At 38.1% G+C, this 23850-nt stretch overlaps 2 protein-coding genes across 2 annotated transcripts; both read left to right on the top strand.

The window, feature by feature from the left end:
* The first annotated feature begins 477 nt into the window (after positions 1 to 477).
* Positions 478 to 23850, top strand: SNRPN (small nuclear ribonucleoprotein polypeptide N). Its single transcript, NM_001079797.1, has 10 exons — positions 478 to 573; positions 6416 to 6511; positions 9760 to 9885; positions 17648 to 17793; positions 19014 to 19165; positions 21797 to 21908; positions 22367 to 22519; positions 22948 to 23086; positions 23454 to 23579; positions 23686 to 23850. Exons 4-10 carry the CDS (start codon positions 17791 to 17793, stop codon positions 23721 to 23723), a joined length of 723 nt encoding a protein of 240 aa, NP_001073265.1. The 5' UTR covers positions 478 to 573; positions 6416 to 6511; positions 9760 to 9885; positions 17648 to 17790; the 3' UTR covers positions 23724 to 23850.
* Positions 499 to 17793, top strand: SNURF (SNRPN upstream open reading frame). Its single transcript, NM_174463.3, is given in 4 exon segments — positions 499 to 561; positions 6416 to 6511; positions 9760 to 9885; positions 17648 to 17793. Coding segments are annotated over 3 exon segments (216 nt in total). The 5' UTR covers positions 499 to 547; the 3' UTR covers positions 9866 to 9885; positions 17648 to 17793.

Consider the following 23850-nt stretch of genomic DNA (forward strand, 5'->3'; position numbering starts at 1 on the left):
AACGAAATCATGACTTGCTTTATATGTGTATATAAAACATATAAATGTAACATAATATCTGTGTTACCCTGCAACAGGATAAGGTCACCAGTGGAAAGCCTGAGGAAACCTGAATAAGGTACAGACTTTTGAATGTTAACAAAAAAGAAATACCCAATTCCCACTCCACTGGGAGGTACCACTCTGGGTTGAAGTACAACTGTTAACATTTGGTGCAATTCTAAGAGCCATTAACTGCTGGCTCACGGTGGTCCCTAGCGCTCCCCGACCCCAAAGGCCGTAGGACTTTGACCACCGGGGTGGGGTAGACACCATCCCCGGTTTCCCTGCCTGAGAGAGCGCGCGTCACCAGCAGTGCCGCAGCGCCTCGCCACTGCGGCAAACAGACTGCGCAGGCGCGGCAGAGTCTGGTCGCCAGGAGCGGGGCGGCTTGCCGCGCATGCTCAGGCGGAGTCTGCGGAGTGGTGCCGTGGCGGTGGAGCAGCGCAGCGTGGTCTGCCAGCCGGAGATGCGTGACGTTGTGTTCTGAGGAGCGGCCAGCGGCGCGATGGAGCGGGCCAGGTCAGCCGTGTGGTGGGCAACATTTTTTTTTTTTTTTAATCATCCTGAGCTTCCAGAACTAGAAGTATTTCGGTATTTACTGGGGATCTGGGCTCTCAAGTTCTTTGTTCGGTAGCCGGATGGAACAACTTCTGGAGGCTTGGGGTTGGACTGACTCTCCCGACCGTGTTTTGTCAGGTCTTGGGGGTATCTGCACCGTCATGTTGCACCCCCTAAGATTCTCTGATTCTTTGTTCCGGTGGTTGAGGCCGCGACCGCGGCTGGCCACGATGCAACAGTCGGGGGAGGGCGCGGTTAGCGGCGTCCACAGCTGCCGTGTCTACGGAGGTGCTGATGTGTGGCAGCAGCGGGAGGGAGTGGTTGTGGTGGTCCCCGCGGCATTGATGAGGAAGGGGTGACGGAGTGGTCGCGGTGGCCATGGTGGCGGCTTATGGAGGGGGCGGCCGAGAGACCGCGCTGCCCGTGGGGGGTGTAGGGGGCAGAGGGAGCGTGGTGGGGTCCCTCTGTGGCCTCGGTATGTGGGGGTGGTGGGGTGCCGGCAATGGTGGGGGCATGACAAAGAAGTCGTGCGACATGGCCGCAAGAGGTGAGTGGGTGGGGGCATGCGGGTGGAGGAGGCCATCTGTTTGAAGAAAAGAGAGAACTGTTCAGTGTTCTCGTCACCGGCAGTGGTCTTAGAGTTTGAATAGTGCAGCAAAACTACTCTGTCCCTAAATTGAAGGGGTGGCTGCAAAAATGTCTGGTCATTATATACTTGATGCCTTTAGATATCTCCCATTTGTGAGCTTGGTGTAAGAGGAGGGATGTGGTATTCACAGCCCATCTAATGCATGGGACCTGCCAGGTTCTGGGATGTGACAGCCAGAGGAGTTTATTGTTCGCATGCATTTTCCCTGCGTTTGGAACGAGAGTTTCGAAGGCCAGCTCAGGAGTGTGGGGGTCGGTGTGGCATCACAACCTTTGTGCGGCTCTGTGAAGATGGCGGCCACCGCAGCTGTGCGGCTCTGCGCAGGCGCGGAGTGGGGGCGCGGCCCTCCCCATGGTGCCGCAGTGTGGGAGGGGCGGTCCTGCGGCCTGCAGGCGGGGAGTCGGCCGCGCCCTCCGGAGAGCCGTGCGCAAAGCGGGAGAGGCGGAGTGGGGGGGGCGGGGTGGGGGGGAGGGGAGGCTGCCGCACCCTGGTGCTGCAGTAGGGAAGGTGTGGGCTCGGGGTGCGCAGGCGCGTCAGTGATGACACCACCTCTGCTGTGCACTGGGGGAGGGGATTTGTGCAGCTTCCGCTGTGTGGGGTGGCCCGCTACCCTCTACATCTACGTCCCCTGTCCCTGTCTCTTCCCTGCTCTGCTGGAGTGGGCTTAGGGGAGGAAGGGCACAGGTTTGGGCAGCCTCTGCCTTATAAGTCACCTCTTCCCTGCAGTGCCATGGTAGAATGGAGCAGGTAGGCCAGAGAGTTGCACGATTTTTCCATCCTGTGCCTGCCTGAAATGTCAGGGCAGCTGCACTGTGCCCCTGGCCTTCTCTTACCTTTTTAAGGGAGAGGTGCGGGCTTGGAGGCCAAGAGAGGTGAGTGCATTCTGGGATTCACTACTCTACTTAAAAGACAGCCTCCATCACTGGTGCAGGAGCTTTTTCAGTTTTGTTCATTTGCCTTAGGTAGTACTGTGAGCAGTCTTAATTGTTTGCTGTATTAAGTGGATTAAGTTAGCCTTTTAGACAACTCTCATCCCTTTAATCTCTGATTTCAGTTTCCCAGATTACATAATTCTATAGCTACATTTCCCTGACCTGTCTGTCCTATTTCTTGATTGCTAGATAATCCATTGGTGATGTTACCTTTATAATATCCTTAAATCAGGGGATCAAGACTTCTCTAGGACTCTTGGGAACTGAGGTCTATGAATTGTTTGTTCAAGGAGAACAGCAGAGAAAAATGTAGAATGTGAGTCCTGGGTGTATCTGGGATTAGTGAATTGTTGCCCTTAATTGGACTTTTTAAAAAATTTGGAATATATTTGCTTTACAATATTGTGTTAGTTTCTGCTGTACAGCAACTTCACAGTTGCTAATGTGTTCAGCTATGTGTGTACATATCCCCTTCCTCTTGATTTTTTAATTATTATTTTTGTTCCATTATTTTTGAAGTTGGAGCTGCTATGAATATTCGCTGAGAAGGGGTAATTAAGAAAATACTATGGTTATTGTATTACTATTCCCATACTTTGATTTGGGGGGACATTTTTAAGGGTTTTCCTTGCAGAATTTTGATGTGCTTGCCTTTTATACTCATTTATCACAAACAGTACGCCTGCTTGTGTGCCCCATTAGAATGTAATTAAGGGAAATGTAAATTAAGCTTTGGAAGCTTTGTTCTGGAATTATTTTCTAGTAGCTCGAAAAATAGGACTCTGGTATTTTGTGATACTTATGATTTGCATTTTCTTTTTCTGCTTGTAGGAAGATACTGCTTCAAATATGAACATCTGATCATTTGGCCCTTTGCGAGATGAGAGTGCATCATCCTGGTCCGCCATTTTGTAGTCTTGCCCTCTGACTTAGGACCTCAATATGGCGGACCCTGTGGAAAGACCTGAAGTTTGAAGGTCTCTGTCCTGCCTTGTGAATATTTGGCATAGTACCACAGCTTTTTGAGAATGGGAAAGGAATATGAGCCCTGTCTGAAGTTTAGAGCAAGGACTGTGTGTTGCTTTCTAAGGCAAGGTACTTTGAACATGAGTTGTTGATGGTTAAGGCATCATCCTTCGCTAGTACGAGTGGGCAAAGAAGTTTTATTTTCTGGTTCCTGGGTGCTGGCTGGCTCAGAATTCTCTTTGATTCTAAAGGTTTTGTTTTTGGAGACACTGATTTACATGTTAGTGGGGAGATCACACCCTGGGATTACCTCACATTATCTTTGTGTTTTTTAGTTTTTATTTCTCATTCTTGAGATTTTAGTCATTGAGTTATTACTTTTGGGGGGAGGGGCGTGTAAGGAATCCTGAATATTTGATAGACTATTAGGAAAAAACCCTATCATATCTCATCATCTTTGGCTTTTTCAGTATATTTTCAAATTTGTTGTTGTTTTAGTTGCTAACTCGTGTCTTGACTTTTTTGGGACTCCATGGATGATAGCCAGGCTCCTCTGTCCATGGGATTTATTAGGCAAGAATACTGGAGTGGGTTGCCATTTTCTTCTCCTGGGGATCTTCTCAGGGATTGAACCGGAGTCTCCTGTTTGGCAGGTGGCTTCTTTACCGTGGAGCCATCTGAGAAGCCCATATTTCCAGATTAGTATTAATTTTTTAATGAAAGGGATTTTGGAGTGAAAAATTACCATTGTGTACATGTAGCATTTTTTTTTCTCCTTAAATGCTGAATTTTCTGAAATGTTGGCTTCTGGGTTGGAAATGCAGTTAGGGACATTACAAATGTACATATGTGTATTTAGAACAAAGTTCAAAATAAAGCTGCTCATCACTGATTTAGCAAGTAGCTTTAAAAATCTTTGAAAATGAAAAAGATACCTTTATATACTGATTGTTTTCTCAATTGAACACAGACCTTCAGGTTACATAAAGGAACTGAAGATTTTTTCTGAGGGGTGGGATGGATAATGGGGTACTCTCAGTTAAGCTTTGATTAATCATAATGGGTGGTCTGTGACAAAGCAGAAGTCTACAGTAAAGCAGAGGTTTATAATTCCTTTTACTGTATTAATGTATTAGTAAATATGTTTGAAACTACCATCTTATGTATCAGTATTTCATCCTTTTTTGTGACTGAATGACATTCCATTGTATGGATATATACCGTACCACACCGTATTTTGTTTATGCATTCATCATTTATACTTTGGGTTATTTCTATTTTTGGCTATTACAACTAACACTGCTAGGAACTTTCATGTTCAAGTTTGAGTTTTTGTTTCACTCCAAGCTTGGAGTGGAAATACTGGGTCACATGTTAATATGCTCAACATTTTTAAGAAATGCCAGAGTTGTGTCATTTTTCATTTCTCCAGTTTCTCCACATCCTACTCCTGTGGTGTAAAGTGGTGTTTGTGGTTTTGATTTGTGTTTTCCTAACGACCCTCATATTGAGCGTCTTTTCTTCTGTTAAGGGAAATTTTTATGCTTTTGGAAAGCAATCTGTTTGAATCCTTTATTCATTTTATTTTTTGTAATTTATTTATTTCATAGCTGTGCTGGGTCTTCGTTGTTGCACAGGCTTTTCTCTAGTTGTGGTGAGCTGGGGCTATTCTCTTTAAGTTGGAGTGCAAGGTCTTCTCTTCTGTGTCTTCTCTTGTGCAGGCCAGCACTAGGGCATGTGGGCTTCAGTTTTTTCTGTTCCTGAGCTCTAAAGCACAGGCTCAAAAGTTGTGGTGTAGGGATTTAGCAGCTTCATGGTCTGTATGTGGGATCTTCCCATACCAGGTATGGAACTTGTGTCTTCTGCTTTGGCAGGTGGATTCTTTACCACTGAGCCATCAGGGAAGCCCCCTTTACTCATTTTAAAATTGAGTTTTGTTACTATATTATTGAGTTGTAAGAGATCTTTATCTCTTTCTAAATTAGAGTTCTTTATATCTGGAGGAGGAAATGGCAGCCCACTCCAGTATTTTTGCCTAGAGAATCCCATGGACAGAGGAGCCTGGCGGGCTACATGTAGTCCATGGGGTCGCAAAAAGTTGGACACGACTGAGCGACTAATATTAATACTATATATATTCTGGATAAAAGACTTTAATCCCATGTATAATTTGCATATATTTTCTCCCATGCTTCTAATTGTTTTTCTAAGTGTCTTTTGAATCAAAGATTTTTCACTTTTGGTGAAATCCTATGGATTTCTGTTTCTGTTAGGTACTTTAGGTGTCATAATCTAAGAAAGCATTACCTAATCAAAGGTCCAAAAATCAAGGAGATTAGCAAAGGTTTTTTTTTTTTAATGATCTTTCCTACTGCTTGATTAGAACATTAAAGTTTTTGAAGCAAATCCGGGGTTATTGTTAAACTCTTTTGTTTATTTTGCGTAATCTAATATGAAACCTAAAATAGCATGGGTTCAGGAAATTGTCTTTGGAATGTGTCCTTTGAAATCTGCCTGTGAAATACTACATTGCATGACTTGTGTAAAATGCCTTTCCTTATCTCTGTTTTGAGTTGGACATTTTAAAATTTCAGTTCCTGTAGTTTGTAGTCTGTGACCCAAGTGCTGAACAGATTTCCTGTTCAGATCCTTTGAGCAGCCATTTTGTGAGCTATTCTGTGGATTATACTGTCAGTGGCTATGTTTTTTTTTTTCTTTAAGCATTTTTAAAATTTGTTTCTCAAATTCTAAGAAGGAAGCATTCACACAAGAGATTGCTTAGACATTTCGTAATTTAAATTTTATACTTTATTCCACTATACAGAGGATCTATCATAATAAAATATTTTTCAAATCATTTTTGGAATCAATGTTGCCACTTTTTCAGATGTATGTACATTTATTTTTGTGTAAATATATCTAAATATATAGTGTTATATCTGTATATGTGAGTATATGTAGAAATACACAGTTTTGCTTAATTTTTTGATATTTTTACTTTGACGTTTTCTGCTGTCAAGGGGAATCTAAAGGGATAAAGTAGTTTTGGGCTAGATTCTGACCATTGATGGATAAAGATCTTCTAATATTTAATTCTACCTTTGTCAGTTGTATTGATTTGTAATTGGTATATATCACCATACCTTGCTTTAATTAGATTAGATGGAGTTTAAAAATTCCATTTTACTAGATACATGTATGATCTTTAAGTAAGTGGTTATTTCAGAAATTGATGAGGTCTATAAAACAAATCCCCTTTCTACCTCAGGGACCGTTTACACTTGAGACGGACTACAGAACAGCACGTACCAGAGGTGGAAGTCCAAGTCAAACGTAGAAGGACAGCCTCACTGAACAACCAGGAGTGAGTACAGTCAGGCCCTGAGAACCAATTTAGGGCATTTTCAAAGTGGAACAAAGTATGCTGCCACAGGGAATTTAAATGAATTTAATTAATGAAAGAAGCTTGTGCATGTTATATTGATACAGTAAAAAAGCAATTAAATCATCCATAACCATGTTGTCCTAACTTTACTTTTGCTAATGTGTAGGTAACATGGTATGTTCATAAAGTTCTACCTCCTTCAGCACACTTATATTAAAGTTGTTTCTGCTTTATTATTTGTTACACTTCTGTTGTGCTTGCCAAATGTTCTGTGCTTTGAAGAGATGTAAATTTATGTATTCATGTTTGCTCTGCAGTCTTTAGAATTTTTTAGTTAGTGAATTTAAAATGTATACATTTTTCTCAGTTTAGGATATGAATGTGTTTCTAGAAGGAGCATTTCAATTAAAACTATATTAATATTTCTAAAGAGTCACAACTTAGCAGCTAAAACAATAACAATGACATGATACATACTGAATCTACATTGGGTCTTGTGCACTTTGTTATTACGACAAATCTTGATAGTTATCAGTGGTAAAATTGTTTTTCTTTCCTAAAGCTGTTACTTTTCAAATTGTATTGCTGTTACTAATACAGGAATATAATTTTCTTATAAAACATGTAATTTTGAGATAACACAGTATCAAATATCACTAGTCCATTCCCCTCCCTGTCCATTCTCCCCAGAGATAAATCCTCATGTAGTTTGATCTCTTATCATTTCAGACCTTTTAATATGCATTCATGTATACACATATGGAGTGTGTGTGTGTTTGTGTGTCTAGGCATGTTTGTTTATATACAGAAGATTTATTCTGTAACAATATGCCTTGGGAGTCTTTCCATGTCAGGTGTTCTATAATAACATTATCATTATCTTACTAATGGATATTTAGGTTGTTTGCATTTCTTAGTTATTGCAGTGAATAAAGGAGCAGTCAATCTGAAAATTAATATTACAGTTGTCTTTTGAATAATGAGGGAGTTGGGTTGCAGTCCCCCACATAGGCAAAAATCCCCATATATCTTTTGAGTCCCCCCAAATTGAACTGTAAATGGCCTCTTGTTGACTAGAAGCGTTACTGATAATATAGACAGTTGACTGAACAACATTTTTATGTTAAATGTATGTCTATATACATTTTACGTGTTCATGACATACCTTTCTTTTTTTGATGTTTCTAGGCTCTGGTTTGTCTGTAAAGTTTTTCAAAATGTCAAAAATTTCCAAAAAAAAAAAAAATCCCCAATATATTTATTGGGGGAAAAAACACATATAAGTAGACCCACACAATTCAGACTTTTGTTTAAGGGTCAACTGTTATTAATATTTATTTGTATTTTATTTCACTTCTTCAAATATGAAGTTTTTTACAGAAATTATTATACAACGTGGGTAGCATTTTGTATCTTATTTTTGTTATTTGCTCGTTTAATATGTGGGGAAATTTCAGTATTTTGCATATTTAAAATTATTGGCAAGGCAAAAAGATTTCTCCATTTTCCCATGTGTTTTATTTTATTTATTCTTCAGACTTCGTTATTCTTTCCTTTATTAAACTTTGAAAAGGAATACTTTGAGTGAATATTTTATATAATTTATGATAGGCATTTGCCTGTTTTCTTTTACATGGTAATGCCATTTTTTTCCTCTCCAGAATCTCTAGAAATAACTTGAGGTAAATTAGAGATTGCGGCAGAGATATGGGTGGAGGAGATTTCTTGGGAGAGGATCTTTGTTAGTGAGTGAAGGTTCTGTTACATTTGTTATATTTTATTAGAGCCTTTATCCAGTGTAACATTAGTGTGAATCATCAGTATAATAGGTGGTCATATGGTAATCTTCTAAAAGCCTGCTTTAGGTTTCACTCATTTGTCCATACCTATGGAAATACTTCATTGCTTTTGAAGAAGAGACAACTTCATTTTCCTGATGTCTGTTGTATATGTTACGTATAAATACTAGGAGGTGCTGAACTAGAATCTGAGGGTAATTTTGCATTGGAAAAATAATATAATTTCCCCAACCACCTTTGTCCACTTTGATAATAGGTGGATTATAGAAACAGGTAAGCAGTATAAATATTCTGTTCTCTAAGCCCAGCTTTTAACCTGAGCCATCTAGTTAGCTTTAACTCTGGTGTGATCCCTGAGGCCCACCAGGAATAACAAAGACACTCCTATCACTTGTTAAACTCAAAGGATTAGAGATTACCTTCTAGGAACCATGGACAAAGTCCAGGCTAATTCTTTATGTTGTTGTTCAGTTGCTTAGTCATGTCCCACTCTTTGTGACCCCGTGAACTGCAGTTAAAAATCTTATTTTAAAAGTATAGAAATAGTGGAAAACCATTTATCACAGTCCCATTTTCAATTCTAGCTGTTACTGACTATTTTCATACATATGTACTTATCAACTGCCTGCTAGTGCAGGAAGTAAGAGAAATGGGTTCCATCCCTGGGAAGATCCCTTGGAGGAGGACACGGCAACCCTCTCCAGTATTCTCGCCTGGAGAATCCCATGAAGAGAGGAGCCTGGCGGGCTAAGGTCCACAGGGTCACAAAAAGTTAGACACAACTAAAGTGACTTAGTATACAAGCACATACTTACAATGAGGGCAGTTTGTTGGCTGGTGATTTATTTATGCTTGTCTTGTTAGCCAGCAACCTGTGTAATTTCCTGTATCTCTTATCCTCAGGATCAGATTCACAGCCAGATAGAGTCCTATTCATAGGTAGGAATATGTTGAGTATTTTTCCAGAATTCCCTGATAACTAAAGGATGGTAGATTTACATAGTCTGAGAGCCTAAGTAGCTTGGAAGTTCTTTGTTTCAGTTAGTAATTTCTTGTCAGCATAAATAACTATCTTAAAATGTCTCATTGGAAATACCTTAACCAATACCCTACCTCCCTAGGGGTTAAAGAGTTGTTTCCAGATTAGAAATGGTTATTATACTCTTGGTTCTTTTATAGGGCATTTTAAACCAAAAGAGCTCTTTTTTTCCTTTTTTTAAGTTCCTTGGTAATATCACCAAAGAGGGTAAGTATCCATCAGTTCTTGTACCTTCGTTTTTTCAGAGAGTCTCTTCTTTTATAATTTGTTCATAATGTAATGGTATGCTCTGAACCTTGAGGATTAAATGTAAGGGTCTTTTCATATTTGCATTGTTAACTACATAGGCAAATGTCTTTTCATTTATGTGTTTTGTGCTCTTGTCTTAGGTGTCACGTGTACCTGAGGCGATCTCAGCAGCAGCAAGTACCTGTGGTGGATTTCCAGGCAGAACTGAGACAGGCATTCTTAGCTGAGACACCAAGAGGTGGTTAAAGCAGTATTGGAACACCAAGGTAGATGATTTCAAGAGAAAAATAAAAACAGGTTATAGCTGATGAAATCATGATCAGGATTAAACAACTAATTAAAGGGTAGGATGTTTGGAGGTCATTTAATTATTTGGGATATATTCAATTTCTTTTCTTTAAAGGCTTCATACAAATATAAACACATAGCAGAAAGTTTTAAATAGTAAAAGCAGTACCTTAATGCTCTCACCCTGAAAGACTTTTGTCATGAGTTACTTTCTAGACAATGTAGTCTTTTCTTTTTAGGTAGTTTTATTCATATTTAGCTTGTACTGCTTTTCACTTTAATGTAAGAAAAGCATTTCATTATGAATAGTTGCTGAATATCCTGCTAATATGTTTTATAATTCCTTTCTGTGAGAATTTTATTTTTTCTGCTGATAGTTTGAAATGAAGCTTCAGTAATTTGCTTTTTGGAAAACATTAGATAGGATCATTTCCTTGGATATGCAGATGTAAAAATAAATCAAGGAATTTGAAATGAAGGTTCATGTTCTAAATTATATTATCAATTACTAGTCTTTATTGCCATGAGAAAGTATAGTGCCAGGTACACTTTCATCTGCATTAATTATGTCAATTACATATAATTTATTTCTGTTAGATTAGAAATACACATCACATCCATTAGCAGATGAGAAGCTAAATATTTTCCCAGGCTTATTTACTAGTTATTTTTTGTTTTCTTTTCTCATATTTTGTTACCCATTTTTTGGATCATCTGACGTGTAAGAAAACTATTAACCCATGATTTGTCAGTGTTATGTAGATTTATTTACAGTGTCTTTTTGTGTTAGTTGCTTAGATTTTTAGAAAATTGCAATTAATTTTGATTACTTTATTTTTCCTTTCTTAAGTTTAAGATTTGAATGACCTAAATTCAAAGGGTTTAATATGTGCTTTTCAGAAACTAAGAGAGGAAAGAAGTTTATAGATGAGTTTTCTTCTAGATTTTCTTTATTTCTATTTCAGAGTATAACCCCACAACTCAAATTAATTAGGCTTGTTTATGGCCATCATTTCAAAAGGAAAAATCCTCCCCTACTAAATTCTTTACCCAGCATTCTGCAGTAATTGCCTGGACTTGATTGCAAGACAGTAGCATTGATTTCAGACAGTGGAATCTGGTAATTGTCCTCAGCTGTCCCCCAAAATAAGAACATTTTTACATGAATACGTGTGCATAATTGATTTTTTAACCAAGAATTCTTTGGCCCTTTAGTATAGTTTAGATACTGTTGCAAGTTCCTGTATAGTATTATTTAAATCATAATTATGATCTGCAAGTAGAGTAATTTTCCAAGTTTTAATTGCTAGTTTCATCTAAATAGTACTAGTTACTAGAATTATTTTACAGCAAGAGTTGGTAAAGTATCTGACTCATTTATTGCCTGTTTTTATAAATAAAAATTTTGTTATCACAGCCATATCCATTTATTTACATACAGCCTGTGAATATTATTGACAGTACAGTGGCAGATGGGAGTATTCATGACAGATTGAATGGCAGGCAAGGCCTACAATATTTATTATCTTTCCCTTTAAAAGAAAAAGTCTGCTAGTCTCTTAGAGAACCACTTTCAAAGATGAAAACATAAGGTGGAGCCAGTAGGGGAGTGTTGGTACTATAGAATGTGGTAAAGGGAAAGGTATTGTAAGGAGAGTAGATGAAGTAAACATTGCAGAGTAGAGAATCAGATGAATTTGGCCATAAGGGTCTTCTTAAAGTCTGCTATACATGTAAATGGGTAAAGACATTTAAACAATTGTTAATGTTTTCTTTTTCATTATAAAAATGTAAAGCATGAGTGATAGCCAAGAAAAATGGGAAAGTAAACCACAGATTTTAAATAGCCATGTTTCAACCATAGTGGGATTTTTTTTTTTCTTTCATTTTACCCATTTGCTTTTCTTTTGAAAACATAGTTGTAATCATGCTTTTAAACTACCCTACTTATGTATATCATTAATGTTCCTTCATTTTATTACATAATCCTCAATATCATTTGTAATGAATAAATGATGGTCCCTTCATGATTTACTTTTCCTTTGTACTTGTGTTTTTTTTTTCCCCTAGTTTGCTATGCTATTATGAATATTCTGCATTTTAAAAATACTGTATATTAGGTATTTTAAATTTATTAGGATGAGGATTCAGTTTGGGTATGCAGGGTATAAAAATTAGTAAGTTCTTAAATGTTTTGTTATGTTGCTTTTTAATAACATCATAAGCATTATTTACCATCAAGAATAACTCAGTCAGTTCAGTCACTCAGTCATGTTTTGACTCTTTGCGACTCCGCGGATTGCAGCACACCAGGCTTACCTGTCCATCACCAACTTCCGGAGTCCACTCAAACTCATGACTATTGAGTCAGTAATGCCATCCAACCATCTCATCCTCTGTTTTTCCCTTCTCCTTCTGCCTTCAATCTTTCCCAGTATGAGGGTCTTTTCTAATCAGTCAGTTCTTCGCATCAGGTGGCCAAAGTATTGGAGTTTCAGCTTCAGTGTCAGTCCTTCCAGTGAATATTCAGGACTGATTTCCTTTAGGATTGACTGGTGGATCTCCTTGCAGTCCAGGGAACTCTCAGGAGTCTTCTCCGACACCACAGTTCAAAAGTTCAAGAATAATTACTACAGTGATAATTTCTTAGTACCACCTTTGATGTCTCTTTTTTCCCCTTTGACAAACACTTTCCAAAATGGAAAGATTGTTTTCCTCTGGTTTAACTGGCATTGCTTTGTGGATTAATAGTTTCCACTTAGCTGTGTTTCTCACATTAGAATTTTGTGCATTTTTTTTTTTCTGTGAAGAGTCTATTTTATCAGGTGAATGGGAACTAATACTATACCATTGTTCTGTGACTTCTCATTTTTTGTGTGTTAATTGGCCAAGTCTGACCATCAGATCTTTTGATTTAAGGAAGCTTTACATATTTATGTAGTTTAATCATTTCAAAGTCCACCTTTTCAAAAGTTTGAGAACTCCTCTTTCTGAGGAGTCCCAGGATGTAGTCAGGCCACCTGGACCATTTAGTTGTTTATGTCTGCTTTCATCAGGAAATTTATTATAACTGCTAATTCCTTAGTGCAGTGTAATATTGCTGCTCTTGTTTTTTTTTCCTCTTAAAGCATTTTGTTCTTCTTTGCTGTGGAGATAACATTTGATCACTCTACAAAGTAATACATCTCCTTTCTCTCACAAGGATTCGTGATTAGAGTATGCTGAATTTAGAATGAGGTATAGCTTTCTAAAGTTCAAGTCCATCTCTTTAAGAGAAGCCCATTCTTAACCTCTCCAATTAGTCAAACCCTATTCTGAGTGAAATGTTATCTCCTATTTATATGGATTATTTTATACATAATACATATTTATGTCCCCAGTTCTGTAGGTCTCCATTGCTTTAGTCCATGACTCAAATCCCCAGATGCATTTCTATACATGGTAATAACATAGTGGTTGTGGGAGGAGTTTGGAACCTCAAACAGGTTAGATGGATAGATAGAGGCCTGACTGGCTTTCTTTTGTGTTCTGATCTACTATACCAGGAAATCTTTGTTTGCATTTGTTGATCTCTTAATAGCTAAGCTGTATGAACCTGGTTTGGTCTGTGTTCACTGAAATGCCAAGCAGGATAAAACATTTGAAATGGGTTTGATTGGGAAATCTGGACTCTGAAATCTTTTGGCACTTGAAGGTAAAATCCCTGACTCTGAATTATAAAATTTCATTGGGGAGGTGACTGACTACAAATTTCCACCTTAAATGCTCATTTGATACTGATTCCCACCGAAAAGTGAAAGTGTTAGTCACTCAGTCACGTCGGACTCTGCGACCTCATGGACTATTGCCCACTGGGCTGCTATATCCATGGAATTCTTCAGGCAAGAATACTGGAATGGGTAGCGATTCCCTTCTTAGGGGATCTTCCTGATGCCGGGATCGAACTCAGGCCTCCTGCATTGCAGGCAGATTCTTTACTGTCTGATCCACTAGGGAAGCCTATTATGTTAATCTTTATTTCAGAAACCTTTCTGTGATTACATTTCTTTCCTTTAAGTGAAATTTTGAAAATCCATATCCAGCCCTCTTTTTTTCCCCTGGTAATCACTGTCTGTGGCTCATTGTCTAGTAGCATGTCTCCATTTGGGAATAAGGGCCAGGAATACTGTCTTATTGAACATTCAGCTGCTTTTGTTCTTTGGAGGCACTAGTGGCAATATTAAATGTAATCTTAGCAACTTTGAAGATTATTTGACGGTTCAGATAATTTACTGTATAAGAACAGCTTAATTGGTGTATGTTTTATATATCATAAAATTTGCCCAGTTATAAGCTGATTGCCATTACAGCCATTGCCACATGTCCTTTTAGGGTTTTCTGTTGCCTGAGTAAGATCCCTTTGTGCCATTTAATTCATTCCCCAACTCCACCCCCTATTTCAGATAACCACTTAACTTAATGTCTCCATGGATTGCTGAAGATCTTACGTCTTAGATATACTATCATAAAAGTGGAAATTGCTAGTGGTTCAAACATATACCAAGGTTTCCTGAGTTTACAGACTACTCTTTTATAGAGAATCCTGTCAGAATTCAGAACATTTAAATTATAGGCCTGAAACTTTCATGTGGATTTGGATTAAAATTACATTTATTTGGGGAGTTTTTCTTCCTCTGCAATTTTCTGGAAGAGTTTGAGCAGGATAGGTGTTCTCTAAACTTTTGATAGAATTTGTCTGTGAGGCCATCTGGCCTTGGGCTTTTGTTTGTTGGAAGATTTTTTATTACAGTTTCAATTTGCATGCTTGTGATTGGTCTGTTCAAATTTTCTGTTTCTTCTTGGTTCGGGTTTGGAAGGTTATACTTTTCCAAAAATTGATTCCATTTCTTCCAACTTGTCCATATTATTGGCATGTAATTGCTCGTACTATTCTCTTATGACCCTTTGTATTTCTGTGTTGTCTGTTGTAACTTCTCCTTTTTCATTTTTCATTTTATTGACTTGAATCTTCTCCCTTTTGTTCTTGATGGGATCATCAGTTTTATCTTCTCACAGAACCAGCTTTGCAATGAATTTTGCTGTAGTTTCCATTTCTTTTTCATTTGTTTCTTCTCTGATCTTTGTGATTTCTTTCCTTCTACTAGCTTTGAGTTTTTTTGTTGTTGTTATTCTTTTTCTAGTTGACTTTAGGTGTAACATTAGGTTGTTTATTTGATGTCTCTTTTTTCTTGAAGTAGGCTTGTATATAAATTTCCCTCTTAGCACTGCTTTTATTACGTCCAATAGATTTTGAGTTGTGCTTTCATTGTCATTTGTTTCTAGATGTTTTTTGATTTCCTTTTTGATTTCTTTAGTGATCTGTTGGTTATTCAGAAGCCTGTTGTTTAACCCCCATGGGTTTGTGTTTTTTATAGTACTTTTCATGTAGTTGATACCTAATCTTACAGCCTTATCAGAAAAGATGCTTGAAATGATTTCAACTTTTAAAAATTTACCAAGGGTTTGATTTCTGGCCCAGATGTGATCTATCCTGGAGAATGTTCCATGTGCACTTGAGAAAAAAGTGAAGTCTATTTTTTTGGATGAAATACCCTGTATATCTCAATTAGGTCTAACTGATCCATTGTATCAGTTAAAACTTGTGTTTCCTTATTGATTTTCTGTCTGGATCATCTGTCCATTGGTGTGAGTGGGATATTTTAAGTCCCCTACCATGTCACCCTGTTACCAAAATCAGACAAAGATGCCATAAAAAAGGAAATTACAGGCCAATTAATGATGAACATGGATGAAAAAATCCTCAACTAAATGCTAGCAAACTGAATCCAACAGTGGGCTTTATCCAGGGATGCAAGGATTCTTCAGTATACACAAATTAGTCAATATGATTCACCATATTAACAAATTGAAAGATAAAAATCACATGATCATCTCAGTACATGCAGAGAAAGCCTTTTACGAAATTAAACACCCATTTATGATTAAAACTCACCAGAGAGTAGGCGTAGAAGGAACATACCTCAACATAATAAAGGCCAATAAAGACCAACTCAGAGCAAACGTTATCCTCACTGGTGAAAAACTGAAAGCATTTCCTTTAAAGTCGGGAATAAGATGAGTCCACTCTTACCACTCTTATCATTATCATTCAACATAGTTTTGAAAGTCCTAGCCTTAGCAGTCTGAGAAGAAAAAGAAATAAAAGGAATCCAGATTGGAAAAGAAAAAACTACATTTATTGATGGTAGGATTGACTTACAGAAAAAGCTGCACAAAGGATGCATGGTAGTTTGCATGTGGAGAACAAAGCTTGGGAGAGAGATTCTGAGTAATGGTCATTTTATTATTTTTTTTTTTAGAAAACCTAATACCCTCCAAGTTCTCTTTAAAATGTAATGAACTGACATGAAATTTTGCTAATTGTAGGGAAATACTGCCTCTACATTTTACCATTCTTACTGAACTATTTGTATAACTTCATTAAACTCTCTTCTAATCTATTATGGTTTTACACACCATTCTTTTTTTTTTTATTATGTCATAGATCTTAACCACTATTTAAATGATTTTATTTTCACATAAGAAAATAGATGATTGTAAATTACTTAACCAGGTTACTGTTTGTAAATCTTCTCTATTGAAAACAATGGAGACAACAATCTTACTTGAAATGTTTGCATTGTTGAAAGTACAATTAAACTAGATTTTGTTTATGATACTGAGTTACTTTTATGTAAAACCAAAGTGAAAGTGAAGTCGCTCAGTCGTGTCCGACTCTTTGCGACCCCATGGACTGTAGCCTATCAGGCTCCTCCGTCATGGGATTTTCCAGGCAAGAGTGCTGTAGTGGATTGCCATTTCCTTCTCCAGGGGATCTTCCCGACCCAGGAATCGAACCCTGGTCTCCCACATCGCAGGCAGACACTTTACCGTCTGAGCCACCAGGAACATCTATGTAAAACCAAATTCCCATTCATAAAGAACATAATGTGTATGTTTGCTTTTTAAACATAATTAGCAGTTTGAGAGCACTTACTAGTTTTGGCTAGGTTTGGTTCATACTTATTAGAAGCATTTTCTTAAGTTAATCGGGGGGAAATGATTGTATTCTAATGTTTGTTTCTTTGATTACTAAGAAAGTTGACTGTACATACATGTAAGCATTCAGTAGTTGTATGTCACCTTTTGACAAAGGACATCTTAAGCAGGTACGTGATAATATATTACATTCATAGTGAAGAGATATTTCCTAGCATTATTCTGAAGGGACTTTGGCTGGGTGGGGGGAGGTAACATTGTGGTTTAAAGCATTTAGGTGGTTTAGCCAAGGAGCAAAATCTGGGCTAACTCAGGAGGAATTCAAATGGAGAAACTTAGGAATACCAAAATGTTGAAGTTGAGATTACTTGGTATTAATTTGTGACCAGAGAATCAAACACCTTAGAATAAGGATGGAAAAAGAGAATACTATGTTTTGGGGATATTAATAGAAAATTAAGTTTATTTTTGAAACTTTTAAGAATTTCTGTGTAAAATTACATTCAACAAACTGGTAACTTACAGGTGTGCAAAAAATGGGAGATAAGGTCATCAAATAGTGAAATATGGTGTTTAATTGGTGGGTATAAGAATGAAATAGAGTGATTTTGAGTATCTCAAATAGTACTTTTCATACAAGATTTTCTGCCTGTTTTAAACCATGGTAGATGTGGTGCAGCTTGATCATGCTTTCCTCTGCAGGCTCCATCTACTATTTGAAGCTTCTGCCTCAGCTTGCATTATTTGTAAGAGAACCTGCGTCATACCTTTATCTGTAGCCTTCCCTTAGGTCTTAAGGATCCTGAAACTTTCCTGTGGACATTGAATTTGGTGGAACAGCAATCATGGTAAGATGTTTATTAAGGTAGAGGGGAGAAAAGCTACTCTCTAAATATATTGGATTTCCAGAGTGTGAGGTGTTTCAGGGTTCTTAATAGGGAATTAATCTATAGTGATGATACCTCATTGCATTAGATAAAAACTGTAGAAAACCTCTGTATGTTGTCCTGTTATAGAGATCTTGCATTGTGAAGAAAGACAGAATTTTTGGTCGTATTTACAGTGGTGAGGGATCACCTGCAGATGGGGGACTCAAGAGGTCAGATTTCAATAGATTGAAAAGTCTACTTTGAAAATGGATGGTCCAGCAAAACCACGGCCGAGGAACAGGCTTGAAATCAGTGGAGAAGAAAAATGGAGGTCTTTGAGACTTGATTGGTACAAAGGAAAGCAGTCTAGAGAGACACAGCATCCTAATCCATTTGGTGGCTCTGTTTAAGTTTAGGTAACCAAGAACATACATTATTAATGGGAAGGATATCCAAAGGAACTGAAAACTAGTTTTTGATGAGTGAGAAGAATCTTAGATTTTTACAGTGGTTTGGGGTCTTCCAGAGGGCCACAGTATGGAAATAGTATTTCTGCATATTAAAATTTTAGTGGAGTGGTCACTTGGGATGAAAATCTTTTTAAAAGGGGCCTTAGTGGCACCTTTACAAAAAATTAAGTAAAAGTTTGAGAAACACTGATGAAAGTTCTGAATGATATAAGAGGTGAGGTGTAAACTAGGATAGAGGCCTTTAAAAGAGAACTGAAAAATAATACATTATGTTTACATTGGGTTGACGGAAACTGAAAGGTTTTTGATGGAGATAGAGATTTCCCACCAATTGTCTAGGTGTCTAGTGGGAAAAGAAATAGTCCTCAGGATCACGTACTCTGTAGGAGAGTGAGGTTTGGGATTCGAATTGGGAAAGGACAGGGATTAGAATGATGGTATGCTAAAAGAGAGAACTGGGTTTGGGAATCTATTGGGGAAATCATATATTTAGGGCAGTGGAAAACTGCATAGGGATTCTGAAAAGTAGACCATTCCATAGAGGAGTATAAGTGGTCCTGGGTCCAAACTTAGTATCCTAAAGGTAAGATAAGAAAAGATTGACTGCATGATGTTTTTGTTAAGAAAGCAGCCAAATTTGGATTGGTACAGGAGTGGGGAAGAAACAGGAAAGGGTTAGAAAGTAGCTGCAGACAAAGTGATGACTAACTCATATCTTACTCCTTCCAGACTGTGGGAAAGAGTAGCAAGATGCTGCAGCACATTGACTATAGGATGAGATGTATCCTGCAAGATGGTCGTATATTCATTGGCACCTTTAAGGCTTTTGACAAGCATATGAACTTGATCCTCTGTGATTGTGATGAGTTCAGGAAGATCAAGTAAGGCCACTTTGGGTTTGGGCAGTGGGGTCCTGAGGGAGAGGCAGAACAGTTAAGGGTGAAGGAGTTAGTAAGTAGTTAGGGTACCTGCTGAAGGAGACAGGAAAAATGGCAGTCCTGTCCTGGTCTCATCTCTGAATTGGATGAATCTCCCAGTATTAGAGTCACTGTATCCACACTACTGTTTCATTATTTTTATTTTTTATTTTAATTTTGAAACTACAATTATGAACTAAAACTGAGGAAAAAAGCTGTATGCTACTCTCAGAATAACAATATGTATTTATTTAGAAAATTGAGATCGAAGGAATTGTAAGAGTCACAATTACTCTTCATGGTTGAGGACTTGAAATGAGAATAGAATAGTTCAGGCCTGGTCTAGCAGTTGTTCAGCCAGCCTCTTTGCCTGCCCCTTGTTTTGTCTGAACTCACGTGGTCAGTGTTGATTTGGCATCAGCCTCTAATCTCCCTTGCTTATTTGTTGTGGGGGTTTATCCATGCTCTTTCTCCAGAAATAACTTCAATATGCTTGTGCCTTACCTATGACACAATCCTCTTTGCACCTGTGTTTGAGGAACTTCCTGTAACAATAAGAGCGTGGCACTTGGGAGATCCCAGAGCCATTATACTCAATTGACTTTCCATTCAGAGTATTTGGGTTAGTGCTAGTAATATCTCTAGATGTTCAAAATGGTTTTGTTTCAGGCTCTTATCTAGGGGCAGAATTTATATTGACCATTGGCTTGATATCGTCTGTTCCCACAGTTGATGATACATTGTCCAAAAATTTAATTTGACCAATTCACTTAGAAGTTTCTGTATGAAGAGAAAGGTGATGATGCTTTGCCTGCCTGCTATACACATCTGTTCTCAAATCTTAATAGAATCCATAACATATTCCTTGTCTTTTTGTTTTTATTTATTCTTAATTTTCTTCCTGCATATGAAGTTGGATCATTTCAGAAATTCTAGATGATGAATGCTAAGTTAATGATCAATGTTAAGGTTTTGTTTAAATAATCTACAGTTTTACTGAAAACGATTTTTAAAAATTACAACTTTGATAAATACTAAAGACAATTGAGAGTGCTTTAGGTGTATCCTTAATTTATGTCTCATTCTTCAGTAAGTTTTAGGGATAATTTCACCTAAATAAGGCACTATCTATACTATATGGTAGAAGCTGTATGCATATATGATTTTTGCTGCTGACACATGAGGAAATTAGACTAACAGAGGTTCAAAAAGTTTTCAAAAAGATTTCCCCTGATTATATCCATGCATACTCAGTCACTTTGATTGTGTCCGACTCTTTGCCACCTTATGGACTGTAGCCTGCCAGGCTGCTCTGTCCATGAGATTCTCCTGACAAGAACACTGGAGTGGGTTGCCATCTTCCAGAACTCAGACCTACATCTTTTATGTCTCCTGCATTGACAGATGGGTTCTTTACCACTAGCACCACCTGGGAAGCCACTTCCCATGGTTATATAGTATGTGGTAAGTCTAGGAATAAGCAGGTGTCTGCTATTAGGCTGTTATTGCCTGTTGCTGTTCTCATCTCTTATTTCAGTTGTCTTGTCATTAGTATTTATTTAGTTAAAAATGATTTAATTCCCATTTTAACATGAAAACTTGAAGTTTCAATGTTGCCTGTCTTCAAAGTCTTAGCCAGTGTTGATCACTTTATAATGATCTCCTTATAATAGAAATAATTGAATTACTGTGTAGTGTATTAGAAAATAATGCAGTATTGTAGGTCAATTATACTTCAGAAACAAACTCAGAAAACAAGATCAAATTTGTGGCTGCCAGAGGCAGGGCATGGTGGGGTGAATTGGATGAAAGTGGTTAAAAATTATGAACTTCCATTTTTAAGGTAATTAGGTACAAGGGATGTAATGCACAGCATGAGAAATGAGATTAACAGTGCTGTATGTTATATATCAAAGTTGTTAAAAGAGTTTTCAAGGAAAAACATTTTTTTTTTTTGTATCTGTAAGACATGTTGGAGGTCCACTAAAATTATTGTGGTAGTTATTTCATGAAATAAGTCGTTATGCTATACACCTTAAAGTTAACACAGTATGGTTTGTCAGTTATATGTCAGTAAAACTGGAAGGAAAAAGATAAAATTCCAAGTTTTGCTGTCAATAAAGACCCATATGCTGGAAAAGATTGAGGGCAGGAGAAGAGGGTGACAGGATGAGATGATTGGATGGTATCACTGACTCAATGGGCATGAGTTTGAACAAACTCTAGGAGACATTGAAAGATAGCAAAGTATTGTGCTGCAGTTCCTGGGGCCACAGAGTCTGCATGACTTAGCAGTTGAACAATAGCAACAACCATTAAAAGAATCCTAGCAATGTTATTTGCATCTGTGTTTCACAAAGAAGAAATTAGTTTTGCTATAGTACAACATTGAGGGAATATTCTGGAAGTTTGGTGTATAGTAGGAAAAGAGCTCAGCTTTATATATCGAGTCTAGTTTTCTTTGTTTTTGTCACAACTCAGTAACTGAGCATGACTATCTGGGCATGGATTACTGTCTTGATATGTAATTATCTATAAAAATGTTAGTGAGTCGATCCATAACTTACCATACTAAAATTTTCTTCCCATTTATAGGCCAAAGAATGCTAAGCAGCCAGAGCGTGAAGAAAAGCGAGTTTTGGGTCTGGTGTTGTTGCGTGGGGAGAACTTGGTTTCCATGACTGTGGAGGGACCACCCCCCAAAGATGTAAGAAAGATGTAGGACAGGACAGAACATTAATGTGGGAGGGAATCATAGTATTTGAATTATTTGCTAAATGAGTGTACAACAGAGACAAAGTACACTATACCTTTGTCAAAATGTGCCTGGCACTTGATATAAGTTCTTGTTTGTCTATAATGGGAGATTAAGCGTATTCTAATGAGTTATTCTATGTGCTGACTACAATCTAGTTATGGGTAGGAGTGCTGATTTATTTTCTCTTGATAGGATCGTGAAAAAGTGAAAAATATATGGGCTCCCAATTTGACTAGTATACATCTAGTCTGTAGGATGCTTCTCTTGATGCTATTTTCAATATAGAACCTCATATGAGATAGGTTATATGGTAAAATGTTGAAAAGAGGTAATTATTTAGGAATGATTATTGATAGATAGCTTTCATAAATTTGATTTCAAGCTATATATGTATTTTTTTGTTTCAGACTGGCATTGCTCGGGTACCACTTGCTGGAGCTGCAGGGGGCCCTGGGGTTGGCAGGGCAGCTGGCAGAGGCGTTCCAGCTGGTGTTCCAATTCCCCAGGCTCCTGCTGGATTAGCAGGCCCTGTCCGAGGGGTTGGGGGGCCATCTCAACAGGTGAGGCACCAGGAGTGTTATTGAGAGAAAGTACCTGGAATCTGATACTGAGGAGACTGAAAAAACTGAGTGAACATCCTGTACTGTGTAAAGCAGTATATGCTGTAGAGGGAAGAGGGGTACAAATATACATTATGAAGCCACCATGATAGCAGTAACTCAGCACTGATGAGCGAAGAGGAATATGGATGGATAAACCAGAGTTGAGAATGCAAAGGGCTGATGAAGTTAAAAGCGGACATGTTCATTTTAAAGGAGAGTGTGATAGTGGTGATAGTGCGCCTTAAATGAGAAAAATGGGAGAAGTGCGTAATTGCTATAATTACTTTGTGTTTAATAAATAGTGTATGATCAGCCTTTTCTTTTCTGTATTTGAATGATGTGAGGAAGTGTTTATATTTACAGCCTGTCTGTGCGTTCTTTCTCAGGTAATGACCCCACAGGGAAGAGGCACTGTAGCAGCTGCTGCAGTTGCGGCTACTGCCAGCATTGCTGGAGCTCCAACTCAGTATCCACCAGGACGGGGGACTGCACCTACACCTGTTGGTCGAGCAACCCCACCTCCAGGTAAGGAATCAATGGAGAATTTGGTTCTAAAAAGAATTCTAAAAGAATTTGGTTCTTAGATACAGATGTGGATCTGGGAAGTAAAATTATGATGACCAAAAGCACTCTTTAAGAAGATACTAAATTAAGGCCCAGCCTAACTCCCTAACTAGGAGCTTGGAATATGTTTTCACTTTTGGCCATTGATTTTTAATGAAAACTATGGACTCTTGAATTGGGATGATCTGCCGTAGCAATGGTCAAGGAGAAATGTGTTCAACTCTTTACTTAGTACCTGGCTTATTTCTTTAACTATTATCTTGTGCTTTATGCTACCATCTTAGCTGATTTATGTGCTTTTTTTTTTTCCTGCCATTTTTCTTTCTAGGAATTATGGCTCCTCCACCTGGTATGAGACCACCCATGGGCCCACCAATTGGGCTTCCTCCTACTCGTGGGACACCAATAGGCATGCCCCCTCCAGGAATGAGACCCCCTCCACCAGGGATAAGAGGTGAGTGAGTATTAATAATTTTCTCAGTGGTACTAGCCAGGCCCCTGAATATTTATGTTTGTCTATTTTTTTATGATCTCATGGAATTTTGCTTTTTCTTTTCAAGGTCCACCTCCCCCAGGAATGCGTCCACCAAGACCCTAGGATACTGTTGATCCTTCTTAGTCACTTTTTGTCCTGCAATGCAGCTTGTGAAATGTGTGAAATGTTTGTGAGCTTTTGTCCCCTCTGCTCCATTAATATTAGCTAATAAATGCATAGAGCAATTAAA

This window comes from Bos taurus, chromosome 21 (genome assembly GCF_002263795.3).
Source record: "Bos taurus isolate L1 Dominette 01449 registration number 42190680 breed Hereford chromosome 21, ARS-UCD2.0, whole genome shotgun sequence".
Taxonomy (NCBI): domain Eukaryota; kingdom Metazoa; phylum Chordata; class Mammalia; order Artiodactyla; family Bovidae; genus Bos; species Bos taurus.

What these genes read in the sequence shown, in the direction of transcription:
- SNRPN (NM_001079797.1), top strand. An exon ending in AGGGACCACCCCCCAAAGAT is followed by an intron (nt 21,909 to 22,366) that starts GTAAGAAAGATG and finishes TTTTTGTTTCAG; the next exon opens with ACTGGCATTGCTCGGGTACC. An exon ending in TCGAGCAACCCCACCTCCAG is followed by an intron (nt 23,087 to 23,453) that starts GTAAGGAATCAA and finishes TTTTCTTTCTAG; the next exon opens with GAATTATGGCTCCTCCACCT.